Source organism: Crassostrea angulata, chromosome 9 (assembly GCF_025612915.1).
Source record: "Crassostrea angulata isolate pt1a10 chromosome 9, ASM2561291v2, whole genome shotgun sequence".
Taxonomy (NCBI): domain Eukaryota; kingdom Metazoa; phylum Mollusca; class Bivalvia; order Ostreida; family Ostreidae; genus Magallana; species Magallana angulata.
The window spans coordinates 30613000-30634403 of record NC_069119.1 but is presented as its reverse complement, the minus strand read 5'-3'; the positions used below and the strand labels follow the sequence as shown (position 1 = coordinate 30634403).

At 35.4% G+C, this 21404-nt stretch overlaps 1 protein-coding gene across 1 annotated transcript; it reads right to left on the bottom strand.

Moving 5' to 3' along the window:
• Window positions 1-457: 457 nt before the first annotated feature.
• LOC128162789 (uncharacterized) lies at window positions 458-15874 on the bottom strand. The gene is made up of 3 exons (XM_052826175.1): window positions 15219-15874; window positions 7831-8000; window positions 458-598 (listed from the first exon to the last, which is right to left on the bottom strand). Exons 1-3 carry the CDS (start codon window positions 15586-15588, stop codon window positions 458-460), a joined length of 681 nt encoding a protein of 226 aa, XP_052682135.1. The 5' UTR covers window positions 15589-15874.
• Window positions 15875-21404: the final 5530 nt, after the last annotated feature.

Genomic DNA, 21404 nt, shown 5'->3' with positions numbered 1-21404 from the left:
TCCTTTGCCTAGGCTTCGACAGCTCCGAGAATTTGACACGTCTTTAATCCAAGGGCTACATCAGTCTATTCAGGGCCTTGTAATTTCTGGATTAATGACAGAGGCGTAGTTCCATGCAGCCATTCTTATATTGCTTCCCTGAGTCCTTCTCGCTGACTCTCCGTCTCTTTGAAGAAAAATCTATTATATGTCATCACCACTGTCTTGGCCTCATATTGCCGGCACATTCATCAGGAGCTTCATAAGGAGACACACACACAAAAAAACCCTGGAGATTGTCATGGAAACAAACACAGTATATTTGTAAATTGGAATTATTCCCCAATAAAAACTTTGCTGGTTAATACAACTAATCTTAGTTTGTGGAAAAATTGATTTTTTTTTTCGTTCCTCCTCTCAGAGAATGTAATGAATGATGTTAAAAATTAGAGCAAGTCACTTCGGATTTTTCCCTCATTCAGAAATGTGCAGTCCTCAAACCGAGTACCAGTACTTGTAATGGAATGTAGGCCACCAGTTTACACCACCAGTTACGAATCACAATCCTCCCTCTGACTTTAATTGCGTGAAACACACTAAGGATTACAATATCCAAAACCTGCAAAAATGCATTACGTAAACAATTGAACCCTAGTTAATTGCTGGCATAGATAAACTATGGCAGATATCACACATCGAATACCCAGAGGAATATTTCTCAAACCCACCAAGGAATATTTCTCTGAGGCAGTAATTCACAAGATATATTTAACAGCCCTGGAGAATGCTCACAGTGAAAATTATCAATTAAAATTCTCAACATGGATTCCAACTAATTAAATGATTATCAAGGACACCCTCCATTATAATTATGACTTGTTTTGCTGTTATCATTGAAACACATATATAAAATCTTCCCACTATCTAAAAATCATATAGCACACTAGTCCCTAAGAATTTTCATCACATTTCCCTCTTGGTCAGCTTCATAATAAAAACATCCATGTCAGATTAATTCACAATTATTGATTTTACGTCCAACCAGCATGTTTAAGGCATGTTGACTGCACCATCTTGGAAGGCTAATCCGTCAAGATCAAAACACAAAATCGTCATTTCAGATCTAATGCACTGGCAAAATACTTAAGTTATTTGACATATATTAATTCTCTTTTAACACACTTTTTTCTATATTGAAAAATCCAATTACAGGTACATACAGAGAGTAATTTTGAACACTTCATAGAGAAAAATCCCAATAAATGATTCTTACTATGGTTAAGACCATACGATTAGATTAACACACCTAATTCTAGGTCCACACAAGTTTTAACACACAGAGAAAATGACAGGCCACTAGCTGAGAAAACAGTCTCCCATAGCCCTTTTATATTCAGGGTTAGACTGTTCAGTCATTAACATGGAGGTGAGATTGAGTGGACCCCTGGAAAGCTATAAATACCCTCAATCTGCTGGCCAATAATGACCCTCCCCCATCTCCTGACAAAATCAGTGACCCCCTGACAGATGTGATGACCCTTCAAATCAATAGTAAGTCCTCCCCCCCCCCCCCCTCAACCAATTTCATCTCTTCCTCAGTGGTCCAAGTAATAAATCCCCCCATCTTTCTTGCATCCTTGTTATTTCTAATTAAACATTTTTCTATGCATTGCATACCTCCATCCTCCATCTCATTTCGTTGTTATTTGTATCTAATTAGAAGCACTGAACTAGACCTGATAGTCTCTCTCTCTCTCTCTCTCTCTCTCTCTCTCTCTCTCTCTCTCTCTCTCTCTCTCTCTCATATCTCATATCCTACAGTGCACAAATATTTTGAATTTGCCAAATCTTTGGCATATTTATCATTTCTCCAGCCTATCTGTCCAATTTGTCTCAATTTCCCGTTTATCTGATTCTAAATACTACAACAATAAAGTGAGAGAACCAGGTAAATAGGATCCTAGGGGTGAGTGAATGGTGATGATACCCTCATACTAAAGAAGAGTCAAAGAAAATCTCCACCCCCCTGCTATGCCTTAATGGACCCATGGATAAACAACAACTGTTAAACTGGCTCAGATGTTCTTGCCCCGCTTGTGTAATGTTTGAAATGACCCAGCATGCCACAAAATAAATGCCCCCATCAAGACAGCATCATTCTATCTTAGTACCACACAATGCGATTTTGATGTCGGTCATGAATAATTCATACTGATTTTTAACACCCTTACAATTCAATTGAGTTTGAAGCACAGTTGAATTGGACTTTGTGGTTAGAAAGCTGATAGCATTAAACTGACAAACTACATGGAAGTGGACAATTTACTCCATAAAACAAGTTATTTACATTATAACATTTTGTTATACTTTCATGTTAAATACTGAAATCTGATTGGTTAAGACGCAGTTCATAATTCTTTCTATTACCCTCAGCGTTAGCAACGCACTTAGCAACGGGTAAAATTAAAAATTGTTACATTCGCGAAAATTATGCGCGTACGGTTCGCTGTAGAATTCACGTTATTCCTATATAAAAGCAGTAAAATTTTCTTAAAAATTAAGACATTCAGTATAACAAAATAAATAGTGCCTGTTTGGGAGGATAACAGTTGAAATTGACACCCCTCGAAAACCATTGTCAACCTCCGCTTCGCGTCGGTTGACAATGGTTGTCTCGGGGTGTCAATTTCAACTGTTACCCTCCCAAACAGGCACTATTTTTATAATATCACTCCATGGGACGATGTGCATTATTTCTCTTTGAATGCAAACCTTAATTCTGCAACCCCCCCCCCCAAATAAAACACCTCCAAAAAACCTGCCTTCCCCAACACAGAATGGGACTGTAATACAGATATTTACAGATTGAATAATTGAATTTAGAAAGTAATTAATAAATCAAACTTGACCGCTTTCTAAAGATTCATTTATAATTTCAAAAAATAATATTGCAAATTTGATTGGTCGTAATTTTTGAAAAATGTATTAAAATGCCTTCAAGCATTAGGTTTCATTTTTACAATGTGCTTATCATGTAATCTTCTGTTACTATCAAGATCTTTAACTTAAAACAAATACAACCTTTAATGGTTGCCTCTTCAACAAAGAGACATCAACTACAACTGCTTTGTCATTGATATAAGGGGGCTGAATACAAAAGGATATACCAATGCCCTGAAAGTCAATATAATACTACTGAGTTTTTTGCCAACAGACAGTTACGAACATTACCCCCTCTAGAGAAACATGTTTTCAGAACACAATTCATTCTTAGTGCATGCCAAGTTCCAACACATCGATAATTCCACGGAATACAATACCGTCCAATGATAAAATGGGACCTAAGCTAGGATAACAGAAAGCAAAGCCGCAGTGAGTACTGTAAATTCTCTACGAAAAGCTGGGAGCCTGAAGCCAGAGAGATGGCGGCTGGGCTCGCAATATTGACGAGATATATCTCGAGATATCTGATGCCCATCCAAATAAAATCGTCAGTTGTGTCAAATGCAGGCATTGTGATGGAAATGACAAGTGTCCTTTCAGATGAATATCAAAGTCGGTTGTTTATTCTAATTACCAACCCCTCTGGACGTCAAGCGCTGTTACCGATCACTGATATATAGATAGAGGAAATCGATGGTTTCATTTAATTGACAATTAAATCCATTCAACATCGTAACTTTTCCTTTTCTTTTTGTGGAAATTGTTTGAATAAACTTAAAAGAACCCGTAAATGGGGATTTTTTTAACTTTGAAAAAAAAAGGTGTACATTTTCAATGCATACAGTTCAATTACAACATTCAATTCTGTACGGGTATGAGAGTGTTTGAATATTTTGACAGTTTTTAAAATTTAAAACATCTACAGTTAATTGAAATTTTAAGGTATGACCCAGTGCCCCCCCCCCTCCCCCATTATCAGTGGGCACATTAAAAAGCTTAACAATAATTCAAAATGGGACATATCTTTCTCAATAAAATGTAATAAGGCTATGTTAATACTTGCAATTCAGAAATACAAGTATAACCTTGCTGTATACAATATTATTCAAAGGCATTAGGGTGCAGAAATTCAGATTTTTAATAAAATCAGACAAATCAATCGTAAATCTCTCTGAAAATATTTTTTACTGTCATCATCTAAGAGTGTAAATGCAGTAAGTTTTGATCCCTCTCAGACAATATTGCACTACACTTCTAACCACACCTGCAAATGCAACAGGAAAACATCATGAGAACATCTCGAGATGTTTGAGATTACCTGAGCCATGCCAGTTTTATAATCACTATATTGGTGAGGAAATTAAAATGCATCTTATCCGACATGAAATCAACATCATACTCCCACGAAGATATGAAGACACTTACCACCAAAAAATCCAAAAAAGTTTAGAATACACAAGAAACATGAAAAACTAGTATAAGAAATCACAAAAATAAAAATGGTTTCCTGACTTCAAAATCCATAACCTCCAGAAAATACACACAAAAATAATGGTTTCCTTATCTAAATCCAAACCCTCAAAACAACAAGAAATAAGAAATATTAAAGAATTCACACAATTAATGATGGATTCCCGAAATCCATGAAATTCACAAAAATACTGAAAAAAAACCCTCAGTCAATTGCACAAATACCTCCAAATAAGCCTAAGAATCATGCACTTAGGGCCACAATGTGACACTTTGTAAAGGACACAGAATTTTTTTTTCCCAATAGCTCCATGTGTTCTCTACTGGATAGGGAGAACATCCGGAAGATGAGGATGACTCGGATAAATTGGATCAATACATGGCCAGAGCCAGTTAGCAGAAATTAAGTTATTCTGGTAATTAAGCTAGTAGTTCAAAGCCACACAATTAAACTCCAATCAATAAAAACATTCAGATGATGAAGATTTCCTCTGTTGTCATCAATAAGAAGCTTGACCTGTCATGGCCAACATTCCCTTAGCTACTTCTTTTATGCGCAATAATAAAAACGTCTGCTGCATTGATACTGCACTGACATGAAGCCATCAACAATCAGTAAAAACATTCCTCATATCAAAAACAAACCTAAAGTTGTTAAATTATTATCCTACCTCCAATTCATGTAAACATACACCTTAAAGACAGGAGAAGGCTCCATATAATGTGCACACAAAATACCTCGTAAAAATTCCAACAAATGTACAAACGCAACCCCCTCCATCCCACTAATGTCAAAATTTAACATAAGATCTGCCATGAATTACTTATAGGAATAAACATCTCTCTATCTTTATTCTCCCTGGAATTTGACATTAAAGGCCATTCACTGTGCTCTGATCTGTATGTTACAGTATGTTGTGTGTTGACCTGGTGCCAATGTTGACACATACAAACAAACAGACAGGGCAGTAACATCGTCCCAAACACCAATACTGCACACAGGCCTTGATCCTCCCAATGGACACCATGGTAATCAATTCCCCTCTCTCTTCACCTCCCCCTCCCCCTCTCTCCGAGCGATCCCTAACGATCAATATTTATTTCCATTCTTCACCAACAACATAATAACCTTTCAAGAGAACTAATATCTTCGTTACTGTTTATTTCATCAGTATGGATTTCTGCAAAATTTGTATCCAGAATCTTCAAAATCCTTTCTTGATAAATTTATCAGAATTTTTATAGGGACAACAAAATTCCATCACAATTTAATTTCTTTCCTCTCAAAAGATGCATTCAGCTAATTCTTCCTCATTTGCTTCTAAATACACCAAAAACTTTGAGCAAGAAAAATAATGCAAGTGAAAGTATGAATATAAGACTTCCCTCCTCATGTAAAAACCAAACAATTCAAAAAAATTCAAAATAACACCACTGACTTTTCTTCCATTATCCTTTCTGTGGTGGACTTCCACTCTTTTTCCTTTAATGAATATCAGCCTCTGTTGTTGAAATGAAAAATCAATACCTCCTTAACATTCTCAATCCCCCCCCCCCCTTTCCCAATTTTTTTGGCAAGGCAAAGTAGCACCTTTTGCATGAGTAAATTCCCAGGAAAATCATTAGTCAAACAAACTGGGTTCCAACTTCTAAGCACTGAACAGACGGTGGTATAGCATTCATTCATTCCTTACTGTGTGTATTGAGCCGATTCAACAGTAAAGCACTAATTAGGAACTCCGAAGCGTGTATTGGAAATCAAAGGAAGTGTAAATGAATCCGGAATGCTTCTTTTGTCTCCAGGAATTGACCACTTTTTTTCTGAATGGATTTGTACAACAAATCGTATACTTTGAAGCATATTGGGGCATATTGGAAAACAAAGCAATGTCTCTTACATCAAACATTCTATTGATTCAAACATAACACAAATATCACATCAATGAGAAGCACAGCTATAACCCTAGCTATACTGTGAAAACAAAATTGTTACTGTAAACCAACATTTATTCACGACAACTTCCTGAGCCATGCCAGTTTTATAATCACTACAAAAATAAACTGGTTTGCTGCCACTTATTTTCGCGACCAAGCCTTTTTAACATCAATTTTGTTATAATTACCACATGACAATAACTGGTTCGCATCAAGAAATATTCCTGACGATGAGGCATTCGCGAATCTCGCCGAAATTTCTCACACGCAAATAAAAGTTGTTTTACAGTACATGAATGTAGCGTAAACCCACTTTCATTTTGCCAACATTTTCATTTTGCGATTAATCAGTGATAAACTGGTTCGCTTCCATCTCTTTATAAATATACACACCTCTCAATGAAAAACAATTGAAATAAATAAGATAGAAAATGTATCCAAGATTTTTTCATTAACAAATCCTCTCTTTTTGCACAAAGAAATAAACAAGATTTTTAAAAAATAATGAAAAAATTGGACATCTTCATCCATTCGGAAGTTATCAAAATACATCATACAACTTTTCAATATTGATATTTTCTATGTAAATTGATGTCATTTGCAATGCAAACAGCAAAAACATTTTGGAACAAACATGGAATTTTTAACATCAATTTTACAAAAAATTGTTTTCCATTTTAATATCATTCACAAGAGATGGCATTTGCACATTTTTGTCAGAAACTATATTAACTGCAAAAAAATGCTAAGAATTGTTCAACTTTGCTACTGAAATAATGTAAGTGGATGTACTTGTTATTGCATAATTCTAGACAATAATAGACTATTCCATTGATACTTTGGACTCTCACTGTAAAACTCACACCAAGCTAAGTACCAGTACTTTCATCCATGTAAAACAGAAATATCATCAAATCTCAATTTATTTTGGAACTATTTTAATATAAACAGGAGCTTGGACTTTGGCTAGTTGTGTCCAACATTGCAATGTGAAGTAGGCCTGTCTATTTTTTTGCAGGTCACTCAGCCATGGCTCAATAAAGTAAATAAGATTTGTATGGCTTTTGAGCTAAGACTACACAATCTGTGTAGTCATTTCACATGAACAAGGGTCATTTTGAATTTGTTTTGATGCAAGGAAAAAGATTAAGTTACATCCTACCGAATGTCCAAGTTGTTACAAGGGTTCTACTTCTACGATCTACCTTCAAGACCATAAACTTGGAAATATTAGACTAACGTCAACAAATAGCATCAACAAATATAATTTTTAATTTATGATATAGGCAATTGATAATTTTTAAAGGATTCTCCTTTATCAATTGATATTAAAACAACAAAAAGAAAAAAAAAATTCTCTTCATTATGGCATTTAAAAAATATCATAATATCTGTAAAATTACTTTTTAAAAAATTTGGTTAAAAGTATTTGGGCTCAATCTATTCTCAGTTTATGGTCTTGAGTTTCAGACTAAAAATGGACATCAAAGTTAGATAACTCACCTCGTCCTGATTGTCTCCCCTTCCTCCCTCATTCATCAGGTCGTTCCCACCCACCGTATGTCGCCGTGGAGCTCGTGGCCTTGACATTCCGTGAAGGTCATTGAGGTAGGGGTCACCACTGTCACTAGACCGGTCGTCTACATCGGTGAAACTTCCATGCCTTCTGTGTGCTAAAATCAAAAGTAGAAATTTTTTCAGGGATAAGATCAAATTAAATGTACATGTGTGTGTTCTTTTTGATTGTGAAGAATGTAAAGTTCCATGCAAAATAAGCTCATATTCATGTAATTATCAATGTTCATTGACATAAACATTTGGAATTATTACAACCCATCAACCCACCCCACCCCTACCACCACCACCCCCCCCCCCACCCCCAAAACCTGCCCTTGAAAAATTAATGAATTTTGTTTTTCATCTGACATTGATCATTGATCTTTTGAGCTCATCTATTAGTTCCTTGCTAACTTAGAGCATTCAATAACAGAATAACTCACTAAAAAGTAGTTTCTTCTATTTTTTTTTTGGGGGGGGGGGGGGGGGTCTATGAGACCTTACATTATCAAATACCTTCTCTTTAAAAATTCAGTTTTTGTTTAAAATTAAAAGAGAGATTTAAGAAAACGAGAAAAAAAGCATTAGCATGTAACTTGAACAATAATTGAGCATTACCTTGCTTTATAGATAGAAACTAAATTAGCCATACCATCTGTCCAGTCACTAAGGTGGCAGGGGACAGTTTTTTTTATACAATTCATTGTAGCCAAGGGATGCATGTCTTCGGAACTCTGTAACTAGAATTTCCTCAGTTCCCATTCAGCACAAATACCTTTAATTCACTCTTTATAAGGCCAATCACCAATTTCTGGAGAAAATTACTAGTCAAAACCTGTAAAATTCTCTACATACTGGTTTTGATGAGATTTTGACCCTTTCATATTTTGCTAATTGTTCATGATTTTTCAGCTTTTTAGACCTCCCCCAGTTAATTCCCTGCAGAGGGTTGACCTTCCGTACCGCGTGCATGTTGCACTATCACATGTCAGAAACTTACCGCTGTATAGTTTACAATGTCCCATCCACCTACTTTTCGTGTTATTTTACCTCCCGTCTGTAACTTGCAATTTCACTGTGCAAAGTCAGCACAACAGTCATAGCCGCAGGTTTCGCATTTTACCTCTGATTCTCATGTACCTAACATGTACCCTACATATTGCATATCAATTTCAACAAGAGACACCCCTCTAACTAATGATAATCATTGAAAATCAGTTCATGAATTTTAGCAACACTCATAAGCCTTCAAGTACAGCAATTCTCATTTTTACAAAAATATTGACGGGTACTTTATTCGAAACTGTCCCTTGCTACCTTTAACATACACTAACATTCTCCGAAAAGTCATCTTGTCTTAAAATTAAAAAGCTTATGCTATTCTGAAAAAAAGTACACCACGTTTTGCCAATTCCATTGAGGTTTAAGAAAAATATGGCCATTTAAGTGAACCCACCATTTCCACTTTCCTCTATTTAATACAGATTCACAGGGCTCTCCACAAATAAAGCATCTTTACCTAATCTTTTAGAGGTCAACTGTTGTTCAACCTCCTAAAATAAGAAACCTTATTCAATACTACATACATCTGCTTGATATTATCATGATAAAAGCATCACATCACTTAGAAATACCCTTACATGTATACCCTCCCCCTATCTTTTGATTTTCACAAGAAGTATTAGTTTGAACACTTTAACCTAATATTATGAAACTTGTGGCAGTTTCCTTGAGTCATTTCTTACACATATTTGAAAACAACCATCACTGATATTTAAAATTGATCTTTTTTTGGTAAATGGATGATTTGTAGCATTTTTATTCACAAAAAGTCATGTCGCCCTACATGTGATTTCTTGTTTTCATGAAAAACTAACCCTATAATCATATTTAGTGGATATCTTATATATTCTGGTTTCTAGTCTCCTTTTAACTTTGCTAAATTATTAAGACTTATGAGTGTGATGTGTGTGTTTAATTAAAATGAAATTCAAACACACCCAGGTTCCTGGGGACGGATGAGAATTCCATGAAAAATGTTCAAATTTTTCATGTTTTTCTACATTTTTGATGCATTTATAACAATAAAAGGGTAAAAATATGTTGTTTTTTGTTCATTTCAAGAGTAATTATCATAGCAGATGTTATTTCAAGGTCAAATGTACATTTACATATCCTACATGTAATGGTAATGGAGTCCATTGGAAAGAGGGGGTGGCTTTTTCAATTCTGTAAATACATCTAAAATACCATTTTTTGATAGAAAGGAGCAAAAACTTGAGTTTTTTGACATATTGTATACTTTGATAACTGCATTTGTCTACATGTAAAGTTCATTTGAAATAAAAATATGCTGTTTTAAAAATATTGGGTGATATAAGTCAGGTGGCTTAATGTTATTTCATAAAATCAAACAGCAAAATGACTGCAAAATCATAAATTTAATGATTTAATTGATAAAAACTGTTTTAATTTATTTATTCTTATCTCAGTAATTAACTTAAGCCTATTAATTGTCATCAGGATAGGAAATACCAACTCTCTTAGCCAATTTACTCTAGTGGTGGTCATTCTACACATTTAAGAGGGAGTTACTCCCCTTGAACATTTTAGCCAATAAAATCATGTAATGACATCTATAGCAAAGAAAATCATCCATTTTCACAAAATGTATTATTTATGGTACAAAATCCACTCAAAATTACACTTAAAGGAGAAATATGAAATACCATGTAGTCTTGAAGGTGGCAGGGGACAGTTTTTTTTATACAATTCATTGTAGCCAAGGGATGCATGTCTTCGGAACTCTGTAACTAGAATTTCCTCAGTTCCCATTCAGCACAAATACCTTTAATTCACTCTTTATAAGGCCAATCACCAATTTCTGGAGAAAATTACTAGTCAAAACCTGTAAAATTCTCTACATACTGGTTTTGATGAGATTTTGACCCTTTCATATTTTGCTAATTGTTCATGATTTTTCAGCTTTTTAGACCTCCCCCAGTTAATTCCCTGCAGAGGGTTGACCTTCCGTACCGCGTGCATGTTGCACTATCACATGTCAGAAACTTACCGCTGTATAGTTTACAATGTCCCATCCACCTACTTTTCGTGTTATTTTACCTCCCGTCTGTAACTTGCAATTTCACTGTGCAAAGTCAGCACAACAGTCATAGCCGCAGGTTTCGCATTTTACCCTCTGATTCTCATGTACCTAACATGTACCCTACATATTGCATATCAATTTCAACAAGAGACACACCCCTCTAACTAATGATAATCATTGAAAATCAGTTCATGAATTTAGCAACACTCATAAGCCTTCAAGTACAGCAATTCTCATTTTTACAAAAATATTGACGGGTACTTTATTCGAAACTGTCCCTTGCTACCTAAGATTTACAGCCCCCTAGAGACACCTGTATAGTGATTTGTCCTGATGTAAGGTGTGAATACTGACACCTCTTGGACGTTATTTGTTGTATGATTTATGCCTTTAGTCAATCTGATGTACCGATACCATTGATACTCCCGACAGAGTTACTCCCCTTCTCAACACATTATGTACTCCAGTGACATTACAATGTCATAACATTGAATAAATTTTCTTCAAGTGTTTTCAGTCAATTTGTTCCGAGAAAGAAACATTTTTAATGAAAGTTCATGGCTGATATTACCTACAAGTATATAACTTTATTACAAATTGATACATGCAATTGATTTTTTTGTTTCATTTTGCAAGTACATGTATCTGTAAATGTAGCACGACATCCTGCACAGATGTTGATAAATAGTTAATAGGCAGCTATTTGATTTTGTCCTCGGAATAAATCTGCTCCCAACTAATGGTACATGTAATAGTACATTACAATTGGTGCCAGTACTAACATTAGTACATAAATCAGAACATTTGTAGACAAGCCAGTACTGTTCTTTAGCATTAGAGATGTAAACATTTTGTCCAAAGAAGATCTACTAACAACAAGTAATAATGCATCTACAAAAGTATTTTCAGTGACTAACACAAGTGACTTGATTTTTTATTTCTCTTTGGATGGCAACTACCAGGTAGTATATGCAGGACAAGGCTTATTAATTGATCAAATGCAACTTCAATATATACCGGTAGGTATACCCTATATTACCCCTAACATCAGGTCAGTACATTACATGATATAAGTATTTTTACACTGTAAAAAAATCAACACTGATATCTCAACAGATCTTATCATAAATTTGTAACATGGACTCTATTTATGTAATTTAAAATAAAGAATTTTTCACATAGATTTCACTTCAGTGCTGTATTTTTCGATCAGCTGATGAAATACAAACTTTGCCTTATATACACACAAACAAAATCTCCTACAAACAAAACTATTGACTTTATATCCCACTACTTACCCCCACAAATACCTGTATAAGTTAATGGGGTCAATTCATGCGGGACACAAACCCAGAAAGTACACACACACACACACGTACTACGTAGAAGTCCCCTTGTTACGGATTGATCGATTGAACATCAACCACTGCACCACAGAGCCGTATATACACAGAGGCCCTCCAGCCCGAAATCAACCAGTTACCTGTATCACCTGGATTTTCACCTGGTCTATAAATAGATTGGCTTGTCTCTCTATACCTTATCAGCAGCAATTTATCTACACACCCGCTGATGAAAGGTGTCAAAACATTTTTACTTTGATAGTCTTGATGTTAAATTTTTTTTTTCATATTGAAATTTGATTCTTACCTAAAAACCTAAAATAATATATAGTATTTGTTGCAAACAATACATGTAAATTGCTCTAGCATCCCTCTCTCTATTTTTTTAACCAAAAGCCAAAATCTCTGCAGTTAAAGGGCAATAACTCTCTGTAGGTTTCTTCATTTCTCTCTGTGTCTATTTCCCATTAATGCAGGCGATATGTATGCAATGCAATAAAGTAAGAAGGAAAAAAAATAATGCCAGGATTACATAATGAGTGGATGCCAAACTGAGGGCTGGTGAACTTATATTATCAGACAGGGCCTCTGAATGTAAATGATGCAACACTGAATGCATGGTATGACATGGACCACTATCAGGGGATGACACTTTAATGCATCGGCATGCAGCAGTACAAATTGATTTTTTTTTATATGTACGTATGCATCTGATAATAATGCATACACTGAGAGAGAGAGAGAGAGAGAGAGAGAGAGAGAGAGAGAGAGAGAGAGAGAGAGAGAGATTGACTCTATAAATGTAAGGATATGATGATCTTGTAAAAACAGACTCAGGGGGGGGAAAGAGAGAGAACACACACAAAGACTAGACCAGGCCAGAAAATGATCCTACAGACACATAAAGCTCTCTGAGAGAGAGAGAGAGATTGACTCTATAAATGTAAGGATATGATGATCTTGTAAAAACAGACTCAGGGGGGGAAAGAGAGAGAACACACACAAAGACTAGACCAGGCCAGAAACTGATCCTACAGACACATAAAGCTCTGTGTTCTTGTTTTTGCTGATTTATCAGATTCAATTTCAAAATTCAAACTCAGAAGTCAATGTTGAAGTGGTTTTCACTGTGATGGCTGATTCTCAGCGGAGAAACAAATCATGTACGGGAATATAGCTACAGAGCCCAAGGCTCGACAATGAATCACTCAAAGATGCTTGGTTTTTTGTTATAACTTTCTGTATAAGATCATGGATTAGGAAGAGAGTACACAAATTAATATTTAAAAATAACAAACTTTCTCCATCCTTCATCACAAACTTGGAATAATACATTTGATTTTCAATGTCGTAAATATCATTTAATCAAACATCGAAAACTTCAACTGACCCTCTTTGACATGCATTATGAGATTATCATAACATGCATCTATTGAGATTGAATTTTAGGCACCAGAACATTTTATTTGCTTCCAAACTAATTTCTTAGTTTCTATGAATAATACATAAAAAAAACATTTAAAGCCTTATAAGTGTATTGGTCTTTCAGTTCAGAAATCATATTTTAGAAAAAGATATTATACAGATACATCAAATAACATACTTGTGTCATGCCACCTTATTAAATTTATTTGAATCCTTTTATGAAATTCCATTTAAGCAATATAGAAATGCTGATAGCCAAAATCTTCAATTCTGAGCAATTTGATTCCAAAATAGCTTCAAATATTCTATGCAAATTCATTTTTTGTGATTTCTCGACAAATTACCCAGATAATGTCATCATAGACAATTGAATTTTTTTGTGTTTCAAACAATAAAGCTAAAAATAGTAGAGAACCTCCAGAATTATTCAGTTTTATGGTTTACAAAGCAAATAAAATTAGAAAACCCATTAACTTTGCATGTGGTTTTAGCTAAAAGATTGAGACTTCAGTCGCATAAACCATCATTTCCACAGAGCATTTCGTGCAACTAGAAGCACTTAAACACAGAACCACTTACATTATTACAATAAGACCTAATCCATAATAAAAATTAACTTCGACAAAACACCTGATTCATAACAACACCTAAAAACGTTTAATTATGTGGAACAAAAAAATTACAAGTGTATTGAACACAAACTAAAAAGAACACCTCATAACACACCTATATAGGTGCCACCTACAAGGCTGAAATATCATTACACAACACCACCTATTGAGTTGCCACACTATTAATACATTTAACTGTTAACTGCAAGGTGGGGTACCAAGATGGTGCTAAGACCTCATCATCAACACTACCTATCCAGGTACATGTACCACCTACCTATAAACTTACCTGTAAAATTAAATGTGAAGTAGGGACTGAGATTGGCCCTAAGACCTCATAATACAACACTAACTATCCTGGTACCACCTACATATACACTTACCTGTTAAAGGTGAGGTGGGGTTGAAACCTCAATATACAACACAACATACTGAGGTACCACCTACTTATACACTCACCTGTTAAAGGTGAGGTGGGGGCTGAAACCTCATTATACAACACAACCTATTGAGGTATCACCTATTTATACATTTACCTGTTAAAGATGTGGTGGGGGCTGAAACCTCAATAAACAACACAACCTATCCAGGTACAGAACCACCTACCTATACACTTACCTGTTAAAGGTGAGGTGGGGGCTTAAACTTCATTATACAACACTACCTATTGAGGTACCACCTACTTATACACTTACCTGTTAAAGGTGAGGTGGGGGCTTAAACTTCAATATACAACACTACCTATTGAGGTTCCACCTACTTATACACTTACCTGTTAAAGGTGAGGTGGGGGCTTAAACTTCAATATACAACACTACCTATTGAGGTACCACCTACTTTTACACTTACCTGTTAAAGGTGAGGTGGGGGCCGAGGTAGGGGCTGAGGAGGGAGCTGACCGCACGGTCCTGTGCTGCCTGACCAGGTGAGGGGACAGACTGGAGCTCCTCTGTCCCCACTCGCCCCTGACCTTGGGGCACCACTCCTTCCTCCCCCTCCCTGACCCCCTGATGATGTGGTCCTCCAATAATCCGTATATATTATTGTGACACTGCCTCCCACCCCCAGACTGTTTCTTCCTGGGTGGCTTCTTGGCACTGAAGGTCATCTCTGTGGGTTTATTACTTCTCCTCTCCCCTTCCCCACCACAGAAATTAGTTCCTCCATTCACCACCTGGGGTTCCCGAAATGATACAGGAGAGCGATCGCCACCTTCCATGCTCAGCAATTTCCTGAATTCCTCGGCATTGTTTCTTGAGATGTAAACAACTTGTCCAATTATCACCCCCTTTCTATAGCTCCACTGCCTTTTCTTCTAATCACTTTCACAACTGCAATATCACGTAAACCTCCAAGGCTATGACGGACAGATACCAGAGGATTTTTTCGAAAAAGTGTGATTCATTCAGCAACAAGCACCCCCCTATATTATTTGTTCCAGCATCATTTCTGTGTCAGCTAGCTCTATAAGCCCGCATGTTGACTTCCAAACGGAAGGTGTGTCGCATTTATTCAAAACTCCGGGTGATATTGCCACATTGAATTTGTTTTATCACCAATTGTTACAGTATCCAGGCCCTTTAATCATTAATTTTCAGCTTCGTTTGGTCTCCAATTTAATAAATAATTCTGCTGAAGTACCGACAATATAATCACAAAAGATATACTCAAGCACACACTGTATATTGGGAACACATAAGAATGTACCAAAAGTTTTTTGTATCATTAGTCGAAAGCTCACAAATGACGATTTATATCTCCTGCATGTTGCAAATTAGCTCTCAAAAGAAGTAATAAAAAAAGAGCCTGAGGGAGAGAGAAAAAAAGAGGGGCTACATTAATTACATGTGAATTCCTCTGCAGGTGCTTACGAGTTCCTCTCACAACTTTTCTTACGCATCACCATGACAATGTTGCTATTAAACACAGTGACATCTCCGAGTATTCCATTTGATACAGTCGAGTAATACAATATTATCCCCCTGGAATTCAACAGTTGATTTACCCATCAAAGCTGGCCCATGCAGAGAGCACCATTGATTCACACACACACACACTATCTGCAGACTCTCCCAACTTACTATTCCAATATAGTATTGAATTTTGCCTTCCAGTACATTTGTCAAAGGTTGGGTTTTTTTTTTTTTCTTTCCTCTTCAAACGAAATGTTGCAACCAAAATATCAATAGTTTATCAAATATTCACATGAACATCCTCAAAATGTGCCATCCATAAAATTCAATCAAAATCTATAAAATATTCACAAGTTGTGTATGCACTAAAAATTATCACTTTAATTCCATGTCATGATTTTTCCGATACTACTTCCCGTAGTCAAACATAAAATGTCCATTTAATTTATAAAATATTCACTGTGTACATTTCAACTTCAGTTTATACAATGTAATAGTAATTAATGGAGCCATCTTTCTTCAATATTTCCAATAATAATCATAATCTCACGTTTTCTTCCAGTACCACATCCCAAAGAAATTACTAAATCCACAATGCAGCAGCAAATTTTTACTATTTTAACACCCTTTGTCCACAGGTTTTTCACACCATGTTGTTTGACCTGATAGAATCATTATTGACATTATAGGTGACACACTCCCGCACCAAGGCAATGCACCAAGACTGACCCAAGGATGACCCAGAAAAGGAAGCAAGATGAGCCATCAATCAATGATCCATACTTAATTATTGTCTCCGGGGATAGTCTGATGGCTTGGCCTTTGCTTAACTCTTGTGGTTCCGTTTTTTCTTAGGGATTTTTTTTGTTCACTCGAAAATCATTAGTTTGTTTGCTGAGGCGTGTCCCTGAAACACTTTCTACTAGCTGGAATTATTCCATCCTGGAATTTTATCCTATGCAAACTCTAGGAAATCCAATAAACTGTTGTTGTCCCAAGAAGAGAGAGAGGGGGGGAAAAAAAGGGAGATACCAAAACCACTTCTTGGACATCAAAACATGGAGGAAAAGAAAAAAAGCGCAATAATTGTCTGTTCAGGAAACCATGTGTCTCCTTAACACTAACACACAAAGAATCTCCACTCATCGAAACCCAAACAAAAGGCTCTGGACACCTCGCTCATCTTTTGACTCAAGGAATTTCAACCTAATTGGCCAAGATGCTCCATTACTGGGATATAATTGCCACTAATTTAAGCCAAACCAGCCCCTATTGTCTTTGATTTATCATTATGTGTACTGAAATTGTGGCTAAAGTTTTAAGCATGATAACCAGCCCTTATATGTCTTTGCATTATGACCAGTATAGAAACTGAAATTGACACTAGCTAATTAATAAGCCGGTCTCATATGTTTTAAATTGTTACATGTAAGCACTGGTTTAAAGCAAAAATACCATCCCTTCAATATGTGTCTTTGAATTATTGCATGTGTAATAGGAAAGCTGGAATGAGCATTATATATATGTATACTGGTACATTGAAAATATATGGCAGGACCGGGAATCGAACCTAGTACCCCTGAAACTCTTGTCAGGAGCTCTTCCACTGAGTTCTCAAGCCCAATATCTATGGTACATATATAGCCCCAACCACTACACATATAATGCAAAGTTTAAGTATGTCCATTGCCAATGTCTTCATTATAACATGTAACAGTAGTTTCAACTTTATATACTCAATAGATACCTGCAATGCCTTCCATGCTTTAAGTTCAGCATTTTTAAGAACTTTTAAACTAAAATCAGAAGAGCTACATTGTAATGACCTCTCAGGTGTTCCATTATAAAGAATGGGGGCTTTAATATTTTCACTCTGATCGATGAAAAAACAACAATCTCCTCTTTGTCTGTCCTGTATGAAAGACTATATGTGTTAAGGAGATGCTTTAGGAACATCGATATTTTTTTCTGTATGGTCTGATCAATTGCTGCATATACAGTTCACATAGTAAGAGATGAAATCAATACTACACAGCTAGGCTTTCTATCCTAATACGATGCCAGGGGACATTATAGACCCATCAATCTACTACTGTTAAGTACAGTTGAACTTCGAGATCTCGAATATTGATATCTCGAATACAGTAGATATGCCGAAGTGATTTGTAACTCCCAACCACTTATTTTTTAAAGTATTTTACCCTTGATATCTTGAATACTCGGATATCTCAAATTTTTTAAACAGTGTTACGTATTGTTAAGTATTACGGTACATTTGACTATTATATCAGTTTTCGGAAAGCTAAATGAAGTACCTTGCCTAATGTAATGTATGTATGAAGATAAATAGGTACATTTAGAAATGCTTCAATTGAATCAAATCTGAGCTAACATGTTGAATAATCATTTTCTGCCAAATATTTTACATGCTATAAATATGATAGGTAAAATCATTCGAATTTGTGGTTGCTCATTTTTTTGGTTGATTTGGAGGGTGATCTTTCGAAATTACCAAGAAATTTAACATGTTGAAAAATCAATTTTCTTCAAATATATTGTACACGCTATAATATAATACATGTACATAAGGGTGCAACGATAAACTGTGAAATGATTAGAATTTGTGGTGGCTTAAATTTGTGTATTTGGTGAGGAACCAAGAAATCTACATTCTCAAAATAAAAATGATATAATTGAAACACATGTATAGTATTGATTCATATAACATCATATAAGTAAATTCACAAAACTGTTCCCGGTGAACCTGTGAAATTAAATATCAATTAGAAATCATTGGCTCCCACATATTGAAATGAGTTGAAATTTCATGGTAGTTATTTTCAGAGGAAAAATAAGATCATATGATGCTGATTCATATAATGTCATCTAGTAAAAATAGGCATCCGAAATAGTCTTTCGTTACCAGTATGTATTAATAGTGTTATTTTTAGCCACAGCTGCATGCATGCCTGGCACAGAAATAGTACAAAAGGCTCTTTATCATCAGAAAGACATACAATATTGCTTCAAAAGCCAAATGTCACAGCGAAAATAAAATGTCATCTGAACGATATGAAAATTAGCTGTGATATGTCGATGCATCATCAGGAATAGCTTTGTAGCGGTTTCATCTTCATTGTACACTCATACAATACAAGACCAAAAAGAGTTATCTCTCTTTAAATACTAAAGTAGTGTACTGATATCTGTGCTTTTCATCAACTTTTAATACAGGGTTGTCTATTCGACCAGGGAGGCAGGGATTTCCCCCACCTAAAGGGATGTAATTACCCGGCTATTTTGCATTTGAAACACAATCTAGCTAAAAGCTATACCCCACGGTCCCCTTCTTCTTTTTTATTTCTCCCTTCTACTTCAATTTTTAGAGGCAACCCTGTCTTAATTAAAATTTCCACGTGAACTTCATGTGTATCTGACACACTAACAAAAATCAGTTTAATATTAGGCCCGCCCTGATGATCTGTGTACTTTATTTAATGAACTCAAAGAATTTCAGCTTATCCAGCAATATTCAGTTTGGAATATAAATTGATTACCGGGTGAATGGACAACATGGATATCACCTGTGTTTCGTGGAAACTTAATAGTGGTATGGTAAATTTTTTTAAATCAAAATTTGTCCAGCATTTTTTTGGGGGGTAGGTGGGAGGGGTCGACATTGACAACTATTTAATCTCATTTGGACCAAACTTTATACCAACATCTTTAGATAGAGAGTTGTTAAGTTTCCAAAGGGCTATATGGTTCATTCTGATTTAAATGAAAAAGGTGTGATATTGTGATCCATATATAAACTTCCTGTAGTCTTTGAAAAAGTAAATGGAAATCCATGCATGTAGTTTATTATTAAGTGTAATAATAACTAAACATCATCTTTTGCATGCCAAAATTTGGCAAAATAAACATATTAAAATATTTACAGGGTTCATTGGGGTTAACAAGGTAAAAAAAAAAACAGGACTTTTTTTTGTAAACAATTTTGAATAAGCAATTTTTGATGTCAAATCTAAAAATTGCAAGCAATATATGAAAATACAAAAAGGTCAAATTTACAGAGCAACCCATGATGTTTTTGGCTTATAGTGACCAAGTTAGGGTACTTGTCAGTTTGTACATAAAATATATTTCACTGACCACATCTTTACTATACTATGTCCCATGATATCCTGGATTCACATTTTGCTTTATTGCACAATATTCATAAATACCTCAGGGTTCAAACAGTGTTCATTTAAAAGTATAAAAAATTTCCAAGATTTCTCAGTCGAAACGCCACTGATAGCTTCTCAGGTTTTTGAATACAATGCTAAAAAATGTGATTTTGTATTTGTATTGCAGCAAGCCCAGATGATAACGTTGTAAAATTGCGCAATGTATTCCGAGCATATTCCGAATGGAGAAAAGATGTAAACATTCCCCATTATAAATCTCTGTAAGGAATCTTTTTTCGTTCTTGTGAATTTTTCCAAGTGAAAGATGATAATGTGTCAATGAAATTATCTTCGAAATTATCCCTTTCTACAATTTTAATTGCACTTCTTTCACATGTATGACATGTGTATTTTTATTAAAAATCATCCAAATGTACTGGATAAATATCTTGGGACAGACTATAGCCAAGGGTTTATGGAAGGCAGAGTGGACCGAAAACCCTTGGCAAGTGAAGATGCTGGCACCATAAAACTTATAACTCCAGTCCAGATGAAAAATTGAGACTGCGCTCAAAAGTGTAAGACCTATGAGGCTGTTTTTGGGAGTTGATTTTAATCAACTCTCCTATACAGTTACTCAGACAAACCGAAAGTGAAACAGTGTTTGGACCTCAGCACAAATCATGGCTGCTGACAAGACTTAGTTCTTGAAAATCATTGATAAAGTCGATGTGATGTATGCTAAAGCATTGTTTTTCAAGGAAACTTATTTATAAATACCTTGAAAATAGTAAGATTTTAAATGGTACGAACAATTTAAATATTTTTGTAGTCGTATGTATTCCTACGCCAGAGTTCAATATAGTTTTGTTCAACTCGACGCTCGGCTGTCTCCGTAAATCCTTGTCAGAGATTTACGGTGTCAGCCGAGCGTTTGGTTGAAGGAGACT